Source organism: Glycine max, chromosome 4 (assembly GCF_000004515.6).
Source record: "Glycine max cultivar Williams 82 chromosome 4, Glycine_max_v4.0, whole genome shotgun sequence".
Taxonomy (NCBI): Eukaryota; Viridiplantae; Streptophyta; class Magnoliopsida; order Fabales; family Fabaceae; genus Glycine; species Glycine max.
In genome coordinates, this window is record NC_016091.4 from 678,020 (window position 1) to 692,595 (window position 14,576).

Genomic DNA, 14,576 nt, shown 5'->3' on the forward strand with positions numbered 1-14,576 from the left:
TGTATCCTTGCAAAGTATAGTTTCCAAGATTGGGCGATCAATTGCTTGGAAAAGATAATTCTTTGCCTTGAGATCCTTTAAACGCAACGCTTCTATTTTAGTTTTTTTGTGCATCTGTCATTGCCATGCTGGCCTCCGGTACAGGAATCCCATCTGATACAACTTGCCAATACTTCTTGGATCTTAAGAAGTTTTTCATCAGCACGCTCTAGTGGTCATAATGACCATCAAATCGAGGAATAGCAGGTTGCACGAAATTGTTTGTGGTCATTGTCCTTTATTGTTGCTGCTAAATAGGAATCAGAATGATTTTTTCAGACTCTCTGCCTCGTTTTCCAGTATTTCCCTTTGACTTGACCTTTCCGTGTTTACACTCTCACACTTCCCTTTTTACACTCAAAAATAACTTGTTCTTGATACCAAATGTTAAATATAAAAAAATGCAGAGGAGAAATTATATATAAGGAAAGAAACTTAAAACGACCCACGTCACCTAACAGTCTTCTTCTCCGTTCCATTACTTGAATGACGTTTTGCAAACGTGCTTTTCATCTGTGTTCCAATCATCGTCAATCCCTCGTCAAGCACTGCGACCTCGTTTCTTTACTCCCTTTTACGAGACACCTATCGCAGGCCGGCAATGTAAAGCGCGTCTTCCTCGTCGATACCCTTGGGCTGGTAAATTATCTTTTTGTTTTTGTTTCATAAATTGCTGCACTTGTGGTTTGAATTTTCAGATAATTTAATTGTCCTAGGTAAGGGGCTTAGAGGCAAAAGGAGTTCCGTCCAAACAGGCCAAAGCAATAACTTCTGCCATTACCGAAGTTCTAAATGATAGCCTGGAAAATGTAACTCAGTCTCTTGTTCCAAAATCAGAAAAGCAAAAGGTGAGGGGTTTTCTTTTTCTTCTTTTTTTCACCAGCATTGCGAATTTGGAGCAGTAATTGATTTATATATGTTTTCTTTTGGAGTTTCACAGTTAGATTTGCTCCAAGAATCGAACCTGTCCAACTTCAAATCTAAAGTGCAAAGTTCTGAGGTATTTTTTAGAGGAGTTCCTTTTTTATTGCATATTAAAGAAAAGGTTTAGGATCAAGGATGGGATGTGGACGTTTGACATATTATGTGCGAGTGAATAGGCAATTTAATCCCTGAGATTGTACCCATTTTGCATATTAGTCCCTAACTTAATATTAAATTCAAAATAATCCCTATCTTTTCAAAAGTGTTGCAAAATAGTCCTTCCGTTAAATTTTAAAGTAATGCTGTTAATGAGGTCAATTTTAGTGCCACGTGGACTATCCAACGTGACACTAAAGGATGACGTGGCATGACACGTGGACGTGCCTCTTAAAAGATGTCACGTCATTTGATGATAACAAAATCTCAATAATCTGTGGAGAGGAAGATTGATAAAGAATTCTTGTGTTTGATATGAAGTTGTACTGTCAATTTATAGAATTTTGAGAAGGAAATGCCTTGGCCATAATGCATGGTGTATCATTGTCTTAACATTGAAAATTGCATAGATATCCACTAAGGCATTTGCTGCATTATGTTTGCATGGACTCATTTATTCTTTTGTTAAATATGTCAACTAAAGAAACTATATAGTCAAGGGTACTTGAGAAACCTTTTCATCACTATATTAGGCATATGATAATAAGAAACTTTTTTATTTTCCTATCTTCGTGTTTAGTCTGCATTTTTTTTTCTTCTGTGTTTTCTCTTGAAGTTCTACAAATGACTTGTTTTAATAATGGGATCGGACAGTAAACTCCAGCTTTGTTTAGATAGTCTTGTAGTCAGTTTGCAATCGAATCACTTCCATCCTAACCACTGTTGTTTTTTTGTCAATGAAATAACGCTCTCCTCTGCACAGAAGACAAGTTATCTTGTTCTTTAGTTTGACTTTTCTTTGAACTTGGTTGTAGTTACTATTTTCAGTTGTACTAACCGAAGAATGAAGGAAATATTAACAGTTTAGTTAAGGCAGTTTTTTTATCAGTCAAAAAGATTATATAATTATAAAAAAGAAGTACAAGGGGTACCTTAACCCAATACAGATAGTAATAAGAGAACCAGCCCTGAGTACCAGAACTGACTAAACCAAGGCCTTAAAATCATTGCTAACTTGAAAGCTATCCCTATCACAACAACAACCTAGTTAAGGACAGTGTAAAAATTTTGCTCTTCTGTGCATTAAGCAACTGTTTTAAACTTTAGACTGTGCTGTGTTACATCATGTTGCTATGAGATCTCTCTTTACTTTGGTTCTGTGTTTGGGGCAGGAGGGGTTCGTGCATACAAGTAAGCAATGGGTGAATCAATATCACTTTGATAATCTCATTCATTATATGAATCCAGTTAAGGGGGAGGGGTCTACATTTTAGTATTTAGATGGCACATGCTATGTTGTTACTTTCTTCCAAAACAAGGTGCTAGATGCAGTAGGAAAAGGAAAGTAGAGGAGCGGGTTGGTGTTGGCCCGAGGGACAGTGGTTTCAAATTTTGAACTGAATATTAGACCTTTGTCAGTAAGATCTGGAGTTAGGATTAGGCATTGATTTATTTAAATTCATTTGCGTATTATGGTGCTCAATAGTCTATACGTGACCATAACTTATTCCATTGGGAAATATCAGAAAACTAGGCATAGTGTTGTTTTGTGCTATTTTTGCAAAGATTAGACATTGTAATTGTTAAAACTTAAAATCATTATTGCTCCAATTCATACAAGTTATCCTTTTCATTGATTGGTGATGCAGGAGCATCATTTTTTTGGTTGTTATGCGAGACTGAAAAGCTTCCTAGTGTGACATAGAGAAGATAAGAAGTCAATTGAGGTATGCACCATGAAGTAAGTATTAAACACGAATCTTTCTCCCAACAAAACAAATTTAATTTCTACTTCCTCAAATTTGATGTCTCTAATAATACCAAGAATAATGTCCGTGTTTAATACTTTTTAAGTTAGATGTGTTTTTAGTCATTTAAATTTAGATAATTATTTTTTAAAAAAATATTTTATTTTTCTTAATCTCTTAAATTTTTAAAAAATTAATTTTCTTTTTTATTTGATATGTTCATGTTTTTCATAATTTATAATCATTTTTAACTATTAAAATTTGTTTTATTTTTTTAAAATATTTTTTGACAATTTTAAATCATAAAAATATTTGATTCATAATGGTTTGATGACCTTTTTCTACATATATTTTTCTAGTTTAAAAAAAATATATGTAAAATTGTCACAATATTTTATATATTTTGAGTGTTTTAATTAGTAATATATCATTTTAAAAAAAATTAACGATGATAAATCATCACAAATTATAACATCATTAATATAAATAATGAAAGAGATTAAAAACAATTTTTCAAAAATTAGGAGACTAATAAAATAAATTATTTTTTGAAAGACTAAAAAAATAATTATTCAAATTTAAAGGAATAAAAAGATATTTAAGTCAAATTTTAAATTCGTTTGATTTTTTTTTCTTTTTCAATTTTGTTAAGAAAAATATATTGCTACCATTTCTCAACATTCATTTGTTGATTTGAGTAAAACTGATATAAAATAATGTGTGTAAATTTCATCAAAGATATGAGTATAGTTTTATAGCATATAATCATAATAATTGTTCTTGAAATAATTATAACAATAATGTGAGTAAATTTCACATTTATATAATTTCTCACTCACATAATCAATATGAAGTAATGGGTAAAAACATAACAATAATTGTTCTTAAAATAATCATAACAATAATGTGTGTTGTTTTATTTATTTGACTTATTAATGATATTATTTATTTATTTTTTGTCTTTGTAGATGAAATTAATGGTGATGTTGAAAAAGAAGAGGAAGTTATTTTGGATTTCACAGTCCATGACTCTAATGTTTAATTTCATTACTGTAGAAGTTTATTTTTTATGATATTTAAATTTCAATTATCTTAATGTTGAATGTTTATTTTGAAGACTTCAATCACTTTAATATTGAATGTTTAAATTTGATTTAGTTTGGTTTTTATATTAGATTTTATTTTAAGTTGTTTGAAATAATTTTATTTTTTTTTTACAAAAAAAAAAAGGCAGAAAAGTGGGTCAGCCCGCATAACCCACCAATCCGTGATGGGCTGGGCCGGGCTGGCATTTTGTTAGTCCACACAAAAGTGGACCGAGCTGGGCTAGCCCACTTTTAGCTCAACCCGTTACGGGTCAACCCACGTGAACTAGGCTGGCACGTTTTGACAGTTCTACTGATAGAAGCACCAGAAATTGGACTCGACTTTTGACACAGTCTGCTACTTCTTCAAATGATAGGCCAAACAATTGGAAAGATTTTTTAGCATTTGCCTCATGGTTGGCTATAAAAATAAAAAATAAAAATTTTCTTTTCCTATTGAAGAAAAGATTAGAATAACTGGCTTCTTTAATGCTGCTTTCATTGCTTTGTTTTGGCCAACTTCTAAAAAATGAACCTTTTTATACAGGAAAAGAAGTGGTTTCTTTCTTCCCGCTTTAAACATTTGTCTTCATGTTCATTTACCTCCTTTTGTTTCTGCATGTGGCTCTCCTTTTCTGCTTTTATTTTAGCTATTGCATTCCTATAATTTCCAAGAGCAAGCTTCTTTCGGGGTCAGGGACTGTGTTAATCGTTCATGTGATGTGATCACCAACCCTCCTAGAAATTGTAACATCAGAAAATTCCTAGCTTTCTGAAAGAACCAAAATTGTAGATTTATCGCTAGAAGCAAATCACATAGTGAGTTCTTTACAGTCGTTAATTAATTGACCAACTTGAGTTAGAACTACTTTTATTAGTTTGGTAAGACTCCATCATTTACGTAGTTAATAAGGTGCAATCATATTTCAATATCATAAATGCAAAATTTCATCTTTTTCAAGATATTTTCAATATTCAGGAATTGTCCACCCGTCCTCTACTTAGATACGCGACTTATAACTATTGTGTAAATATAGTTAAGTTTATTTCACAAGTGATAAAAAGTAAATGGACATTATTTTATAGTAATAGTACAATTATCGATACGTGGTTAATATTCACCACTTTTAATGCACAATTAATCATTAATTAGGCATTTCAATAACTTTCTCGCATTATTAATCAATTGTGAAGTAAAGTTAATCGCCATTAAATATTTCAATAATTTCATAATATTATTAACTACATACATTCATTTATATTTAACTACTTGCGAGATAAAGTAAAATATATTCATACGCATAGTTAATCACGTGTAACTATTAATAACCTTATGACATTATTAATTGTAACATTAGTAGTATTTTAAATCGCAGTATTTAAACTTTATATATATATATATATATGTGTGTGTGTGTCTAGAAACTACTATTAGGTGCGAAGGTCCTACATGCAAATTATTTTGACTAGTTCGCGCAATTGGAGCTAGCGAGATTAATTGAATTATTTGCATATGTAAATCAAATGAATTTTAAGTAAAAAAAAATAGTTTATATTAAACTTTGAGTGAAGTTTTGAATTGAACCAATTTTTATCAAATTAAATCAACTTGAACAAAATTTGATAAAACTCATTTCCAATCCGTGTTCTACCCAATTAGTACCCATTGGTCATTTTTTTTTAACGATAATACCCATTGGTTTTTGGAAGCAAATGTAAATGATGAAAAAAAATTGGTCACAGTATACTGGGTATGTAGTTGGCAACTGGCAAGTTGCCATGCCGTGTACGCTATGTTAAAACTTAAAAATCAAAATAAAATAGTCAAATCGAAGCCCCTGTTCAATTCCAGGTTCTAACCAAGTCTTCATGTTGGGTCTCTTGTAAGCAAGCATAGAATTGTCCAAATATTGAGCAAATATTTGAGTGTTTCAATTTCGAAGTTCCAAAAACTCCAGCAAAAATCTCGATATTTGATTCCATAAAATGACGAGATTTATAGGAGGAAGACTTGTTATTCTTTTTTCCTACAGAAAAAAAATAGTTATTCCTTTGTAACTAAGGAAATAAAAGGTTTAGTCATTTCAGTGATTGGAGTTAATCAAAGTTAGACTTGGTCTTTATCCACCAAAATTTTATATCAGCTAGTATATGTAAATCAATGATGCACGCCACAAACCATTTCAGCCTCACCAAAATTTTAGGCTTTTCTATGAGCGAAGGTTATGTAGCAAACTACTTGCTATTCAGGCTTCCACATGATCTCATGGACGCATGACGTATGCTCAAGCTCAATTTTAATATTAGTTAATTTGTTAAAATTGGGATGTTATATATAGGCCAATTCTAAAATGAACCACTAAGTATGTGGTGCATTATGCACCATTCTTTGTAACCATTCAAGTTATATGGTATTATCATACATTTTTTCACATTGTAATATTTCTTCTTTTTCTTTTCATTATTCCCTCTTTCTTCTCATTCCTCATCATTTTGCCACCATCCTATAATTATGTTTATGTTTTTTCTTCATTCCTTAATCTGTAAGCATAGTATACCGGATAAAATATCCGGTCAAGCTAAACACACTATTTAGTCACGTATTCGCATATGTCGAATAGTACGTCTCGACCTTCAACATGTGTGAGCAACAAATACCATTCAACCGTGATTGTCACCACTAAACACACTTAAGGATAATCACTTTATTAGAAGTATCAAAGCATGATTAGGAGGAATATTAAACAACTAGTAATCAAGATGTGAGAGACCCATAGACCCTAGACCCAACCAGGTTAATATAAAAAAGAGGTGAATCTCCCATGTAAGAGGACTAATTCATTATTACATACTCACTATATATCATTAATAGCTTTGAGTCGATCCCTCACTTGAGTATTGAAGTGTCTTTTGTAGGTATTCTCCCTTCGTTCTGCTAAATACTTACGCATCCAAGAACTTCTCTAAGGAACTACAAATAGAATACCCTTCGGCGCAGTAAAAGACCCTTTGGTAGAAGGACATGTATCTAGTTCATTTGTGACAAGAACACATAGTATTTTGAAGTTCTTACAGTTGCATTGAACCTATCATGTTTTCAATACATCTTCTCCCCCGTGACATCCACACCAAGTTCCCTCACTTTTTTTGCTTCCATTGTCACCAACGGCGATGTTTTTAGTCTTTTCTCCGCCGCAAGAGACACTTGATCCACCGTGGATTTCTCTTCCATTCAAAGACAGGAGGTGCACAGTTACCAGAGGTACTGCTGTGCCACTGTATGCCATGGTTGTTGAACCTTCAAGAACGACGCCATTATCGTTGAACCTTTGAGATCACCCTCTTACGGTTATGCTCCCATTATGAAACCAAGATTTGATTTTATGGTCTACAACGTTGTTGCCATGTAAGCGTGTGACACTGACGAGGCACACAATCGATGGTGCACACTATTCTTCTCTTTCTATCTCCCCAAAGGTTTTGTTCTCAGTGAGAAAGTCGATGATGAAAAACGTGCTTGTCATAAAAGATGTCATAAGTGGTAGTGATGGTGGTCATGAAACCATGATTATTAACCACAGTGGTGATGAGAATGACTAAAATGGAAAATGTTTATTAAAGTATTTTGATTTTGGGAGGAATGAAAAAGATTAAAAAATGAAGGGGTGGTTGTGGGGGAGAAGGAAATACACAATACTATTGTTCAAAGAATACAACATAACACCATGAACATCATATCAATCTAAAGGCCACCCTTAATGATTCATATTAGACCATCTACCAAATGATCCACCCAAGCAATGACCAAGAATGTATCCTAAAAAAATAAAACAAAAATATGTATTTTTTATTTATTTGTCTAAATAACTATATTCACTTGACTGATAATATTTAAAATCATGAAGGTCAACTCGCGATTAAGTTGATAAATGGAACTACATTAATCATAAAGGTGAGTCCTTACCTCACTAATTCTATTATATGGATCTTTCTTTTTGTTTGTTATTCAAGAATTTGTTACTCAAGAATCTATAACAATAGAAAACAGTTTTTAATTATGGTTGCAATTGCGGTCACAATTCTTGATATTATAGGAAATTAAATAGAAATATAATTAATGTGACAGTAATTAAGGTTACTTTGAAATTGTAAAAATTCCAAAATTTTGAGGTTACAACCAAAATTACAGTAATAAACTATTTTCTAAAACCTTGATAAATAGATAAAAAAAAATAAACTGAAGTCAACTAATTCTTTCTAATATAATACTCATTCATACCTAAAAAACCTAGAGTAGGGCTCCAACCATTATTCTAATAAAAATAACTTCAAATTGATATATCTTTATTAATAGTTATAAAATGCCAGTTTTTATTTTATATTTTAATAAATTGTTAAAATAAATAATGAAAAATAAAATAAATATTTTTATATTTATAAATAAAATAAATAATGAAAATTAAATGCACTACAAACTAAAGGTATTTTTATCTAGGCTCTAGCTCAATTCCTCTTATAACTTTTTTCTTAGATTTTACATTAGTAAGTAAGCACTATAACACAGAGTAATCCCCCCAAAGTGGTGTGATGTGATGCCCAAATAGAATGGACCTAGCTTTTTTTAATTCGGGTGGTTTCCACTTCCAAAGTCCAAAGATTCAGTACCAACAATCATCCATCCGATGCATGTTATTCATTGAATGTTGCTACCATCGACACTAGTTTATCCTATCCTTCAAATAATTTCTTGCCCCACCACCAACTACTACCTTCACCCACATGCAATAAACAGACACTCCCTATAGCACTTAAAAAACAATTGCCCACTGCACTAGCACATCCAAAAGGGGAACGCATGTTTCAAGTCACGACCCTATTTGACCCACTTCTTGTCAACGAAACAAATCCATTTATCACTCCAACAAAAAGACGACGAAAAAGATCAACCAATCCACACCTTCAGTGGTCTCAAATGAGTGCCATGCCATTCCCTCTGACCGGTCCGCTGAACTAAGTTGAACGATTCAATTTCAGTTTTCAACCCAACAATATTATTGACAAAGAGCCAAGTAAAATAAAATAAAATATGCCCAAACTTTAAATAATCTTCATAATTAAACCGCTCTTCCTCCAGTTAACTTAAACTATTTGTATTACATTAAATAAAATCAACAACGCTAGGAAAATGGGATACGATACAACCTTACAAACAATCAATGCCTAATTACTACTAATTCCTAATATTATGGTTGGTTACCTGACTGGTGACTACTGCCTAGCACTAACTAAAACTAAAAAACCCACTAAATATCATACAAAAACCGAACCGGTTCAAACCGGGTTTGTATACCCTAAACCTAAACTGCAAATTTTCCCTAATCTAAGTAAGATATCAGCAGGTGGGAACCATTTGAGTCTGGGCCTGGGCCAAGCCGGTATCCGGTTGAGCCACCTCTTTCCTCTTCCGAATCTCTAACACTTTACGGTGACTATTGGAGTGAATATCGCTGCAGAAGGTGGGGCTACACGCCGGTCTATACTCCGAAAATAACCGACCCGACTTGTACCGAACCCCGCACGCGTTGCAGAGGGTCTTCGCGCCCAGTGGGCCGGTCCTCCACTGCGGCGTCTTCTGCACATGGCAGTGACTGCACCGCCGCTGAATCTGGGCCCCAACGGGCTGGGCCTGGGCTTGCTTCTTCTGCTTCTTAGCCGGCGGCTCCCTCACCGAAGAAGAACACGACGACGGCGAAGACGGCGAAGACGGCAGCGAGAGCAACGGGCTACCCAACGACCACATGCGACTGTTGCTGGGCTTCCTATTCCGTACGGTTCTCGCCTTGGTCGTTATTTTCATTTCCCACGGAAAACAAGGCGTTTTCTTCGCTGAGGGTTCCGGTTCAACAAACCGGTTTGCTTCCTCCGAACGAACCGGGTATAGAAGTGACAGCTCCGGGAGTGAATCGTCCACAAAGTGTGAAACCCATTCTAGGTCCTCCAAATCACCGGCCTACACAAATTTCAATCATTAGAAAACAAAATTAGGGTTTGAAAACAGGAGCAAACCGAGAGAGAGAGAGAGAGAGAGAGAGAGAGAGAGAGAGAGTTACCGGAACGGCTAATTCGGTGGAGAAAAGTGAATCATAGGAAACGCCGGTGGAATTGGAGTTGCAATCGTCTTCTCCGCGGTCCTCTGAAGCCGATAAACTTTGTTTCCCTTCGTCGTATTCTTGTTGTTGTTCGTTGTGAAGAGAGCCGTTAGAGAAGTCAAATAGGTCGTCGACGGAGAAATCTTCGCCGGCGGCGACGGTGTTGGCGTTCAGGCTGAAAATATCCTCGCAGAGCATTTGCTGAACGATGAACTCTCTCCTTAAACTCGGTTTCAACGCTTTGGCCACTGCTACCTCCATTTCTACGCACAAATTCAACCCACTATTTTCAGTTAAAACGTTCGATAAAATTCAGTTGAGTTCTAATGTCAAGGCAAAGCAAAAGGAACATTAAAGTTTAATTAAATTTCATGGTATAAATTTTTTTAGGTTATTTGTTAATTGATTTGAGTTACCTGTGAAGAAGAACAAGAAGGGGAAACCGCAGAGGAGTTTGAAGCGACGAGACAAGAGAGAGGGTTTCGTGGGCGAAATTGGTGCTATTTAATTTCTTTAACTTTATCTCTCGTATTTCCGTTCTCTCTGTTCCTGTATCCTTTTTCAATTTAAATATAAATACTATTAGAAATTAGAATTGAGAGCGTGTGATATTTGGTCACGTGGTGGGGCTTGACTATTATTAGTAGTAGTCTCTCTCTTCTTTTTTTTTTTTTTTAAAAAAAATTAATTGAATTGATCGTTCGTTGATGGCTCCGTAAATTCAAAAGTTCTTCCGTCGATGATTCTTATTTTTGACCGAACCTAGAATTTAAAAAAAACAAAACTGGCCTGGTCCAATGCAAGCATATAAAAACAAAAACGTTAAAATCACACGCCGGTTTTGACTGTTACAATCGCAGGCCACAACCACCGTGGTTGGGTTTTCCGTTATAGGTTGAGATTATGAGTGTGTGTTACTACAGCGAAGTTTGGCGCTAGCAGTTTTCAAAAAACAGAGTCAACAGCCAAACGAAGTATTTAACACAGGAAACCGCCCATAATAGAATACGTTTGGTTTTTGCAAAATTTAAAATTTGGTTTGTAAGAGGGAAATAATTGCTTCTCCGCGTTGATCTCGCCTCTGACGTGGTTGATTTTTGGATAATTTATTCTTCCTTTGTGATTGGCGAAGTGAAGACACGTTGCGCGTGAACGTTCCGATGGTTATTGACTTTTAATAGTATGAGGCGCTTAGATTCGTGGCCTCAACTTTACATTTGGAGCCATTACTTCCTGTCTTCAACCATCCATCCCTAGGGCCTTTGTTTTATGATTTGTGGACTCTTAGCTGTCATCCCAAAGAAAAATAAAATATTGTTTTCATTCCAATTAAGGAAAATGTTATTAGAGTTTAATTTAAATACATTAGTTTAATTTAATAATAGCTAGTTGAAAGATAGCATAATCGTATCTGTATTTTTTTCATAAAATATTAAATTTGATATATTGTAATACAGTAGTATTTTGTGTTATACATTAACATCTATATTAATTTTGTTGTTGTTCTTTTATCGATTTAGATTATGTTTGATAAAATTAGTTAAAAATTAAAAGATTAATTCATTAAATTAAAAATATTCAATAAAATTAATTGTAGAGTTGTGATTATGATAAGACTGATATGAACATTATCTTAAGTCTCCTCCAAACTCTTAATTTATAATAGTTGATGGATAATTTTAAAAGAGAATGAATTAAAAGAAATATTATATTAACCTTTAAAATTTTAGTAAACATTAATTTGATATTAGTAGTCTTAAATTATTTGGTGAAACAAATATAATCAAAGAAGTAGTATAAAAAATCAATTAATGTTTTATTAGAAATATTAAATTATATTTTAAAAAATTAATTCATTTTACTTGCATGTAATGTTTACAAAATATTATTAATAATACTGGTAATTATTGCCATTTTTGAAAGAAAATAATTTTTTAAAAATTAACTTGAGATAAACTATATTGCAAAGATATTGGTTAAATGAATTCCTATTGAATGAGATATTTAAATTGCTTAATTATTAAATTTTAATTAATAATTTTCAAATATAAAATTTTACAAAGGTCTAAAAAATTCTAGAAACTTCCATGTCAACTTTTGAAATAATAAAAAAATGTAAAATGACAAAAAAATAATAAAATTATAATTTATTTAAAAAAAGATAATCAGGAAATTTGATAAATATATTAAAAATAAAAAGGAAAGAAAATATAAAAAATTAAAAACTATTAAAAAAATATTAAAATCTATTAAAATATTATTTATTAAACAATCAAACTAATTAGAATGTATTGTAAAACCTAATATTTATCCGAATTTCTTTTTTTTTACCTCATTTCATTGATTAAAAAAGTGGATTTTCTATGGATCACTATAGTTATATATATAGAACTTCGATGTATTAATTCTAGTGAGTTGTTCAGACTCGAATCTGGAAGTATTAATTCTAGTGAGTTGTTCAGGACTCGAATCTGGAAGTAGTAAGATGAAGTAGATAATTTATTCTTTAATCAAATTCAATAATAAAACAATAAAAAACTCCTCCCCAAACCGTGCTTACATTTTTTATTGCACACAGCTTTTATTGTTATAAATAACTAATGTACACAAAAAGCAAAGAAATCGCTTTAAAAGAACAAATAAATAGTGTTCATCTTTTTGAATATATTGAAAGAAAAAGGAGAAGAGTACGAAGGTCATATCTTACGGTAGGCTAAATAAATAAATAAAAAACGAGTGTGTAACATAGTAAAAAAAAGAACCAAACTGCCTTTATTATTAGTTATAAATGTATTAACAATGTAAATGTTTTTTTAAAGGCAAAAACTCGTATTATTTCAAATAAAACTTGTTAAGCAATACAAATAGGAGGATCATGGAAATTACGGGGACTAGCTTAATCTCTATAAGTCCTCGCCAAAGCATAAGTCACTAGATTTGTTTGTCTTCTAATAAAATGGAGTAAATAGACTGGAGGAGCATCATATAAGATATCTCTACACAGCCCGATAATGCAACCAAATCTCAGTGTTACCTATAAGAGATTCCTACGTTAAAATTTGTGTGTCTCTTGTTCATTTTTGCTCTATTTTTATTGATGTTCCTTGTAAAAATTTTGCTTTGGAGAAATATTTTTCGTTGCTTATTGCCTTGTTATTGAGTTTTTGTGTTGAAATTTTTCCATCAATGACTTCTTTATACTGCTTTTAATGCTTTGTCTTGTCCTCCTTCTAAAGAATTGAACCTTTTTATACAGGAAAAGACAGGGATGAATCCAAGATTTAATGGCTGGGGACCAAAATCAAACATTAAAATTTAAACAAAATATTTATATATTTTCTAAAATAGTTAAAAACATATAGTAAAAAATACATTTATATTAAAAATACTAAACCTATTTTTAAAGACTCAAGATTATAAATGACAATAACCAGTGGCAGTGGCGGAACCAGAAAAATTATAAAGTCTGGGCAAAAATTTAAAGATAGCAAATTCACATTGTATATAATATAAATTTATGTATGTGGCTGGGTATATAGATTTGGACGTGTGCACAGTCCGTTTATTTTTAAGTCTAAGCATATTAAGATTAGTTAAAATGTTGGTCTATTTAAATGCAGATTTATTAGGTTCAGTTCGTTTAATTCCGTGATTTAAATGGGTTTAGTTTGCTGTTTTCTGGTTAATGGGTCAATCTGCAGACCAATTATCTCTTTTTGAAAAATTATTTATTATTTTATAGTTTAATGATTTTATTTACTCAACAATACTATCTAATGTATCATGAGGATTATTTACTACTATACCTGAATATTTAATACTTGTGTTTCATTAATGTGTATGACCTATTTCTTTGTATTTGAATATTTATAATTTGATTTAAAAAATTAGAGATGTTTAGCTTTCTATGCCTTATTTAATGTTTTGAGTGATGTTAGATGTGGATGGAGTTTTCTTTCTGATTTTACTATTTTATTATTTCATGTATATTTTTTTTATATTTTTGTTAATATTACATTAGACATTTCAATTTTTAATAAGAAAATTTATATTAAAGTTTTATCAATTTTTAATGAGAAAATTTATATTACAGTTTTATCAATTTTTGATAAGAAAATTTATATTTCAGTTTTATCAATTTTTAATATTTTTTCATACTTTCAGTTTTTTTTTTCTTTCAATTTTCAATATTTTTATCATTGAGTTTGTGAACCAATTCATTAGCTCCCAAGCTAACTGGACTTGATGTAGTCACGTAGACCAAACAAAAACATAGTACATCTAATAAGCCAGCAAGTGAATCACTTTTTTTTTATATCATAGGAATCAAACTCAGATATAAAAAATTTATAATAACAACTTAGGCACACTACTAAACTGAAGTAGACCCTCCTAATGGTGAGTCAGTAAATCATCTAAATATAAGCCAAAATGGATCAGGCTAAACATAGCAAACTAACGCATATACTTACCAA

At 32.1% G+C, this 14,576-nt stretch overlaps 2 protein-coding genes across 2 annotated transcripts; one reads left to right on the forward strand and one right to left on the reverse strand.

The window, feature by feature from the left end:
* Positions 1-525: 525 nt before the first annotated feature.
* LOC100800441 (uncharacterized) lies at positions 526-2,846 on the forward strand. The gene is made up of 4 exons (XM_041015104.1): positions 526-678; positions 756-887; positions 980-1,039; positions 2,769-2,846. Exons 1-4 carry the CDS (start codon positions 526-528, stop codon positions 2,817-2,819), a joined length of 396 nt encoding a protein of 131 aa, XP_040871038.1. The 3' UTR covers positions 2,820-2,846.
* A 6,240-nt stretch (positions 2,847-9,086) lies between these two features.
* On the reverse strand, positions 9,087-10,677 carry LOC100808242 (GATA transcription factor 7). Its single transcript, XM_003522812.5, has 3 exons — positions 10,518-10,677; positions 10,063-10,364; positions 9,087-9,962 (listed from the first exon to the last, which is right to left on the reverse strand). The coding sequence occupies exons 2-3, from the start codon at positions 10,360-10,362 to the stop codon at positions 9,345-9,347; spliced, it is 918 nt and encodes a 305-aa protein (XP_003522860.1). The 5' UTR covers positions 10,363-10,364; positions 10,518-10,677; the 3' UTR covers positions 9,087-9,344.
* Between the last annotated feature and the right edge of the window lie 3,899 nt (positions 10,678-14,576).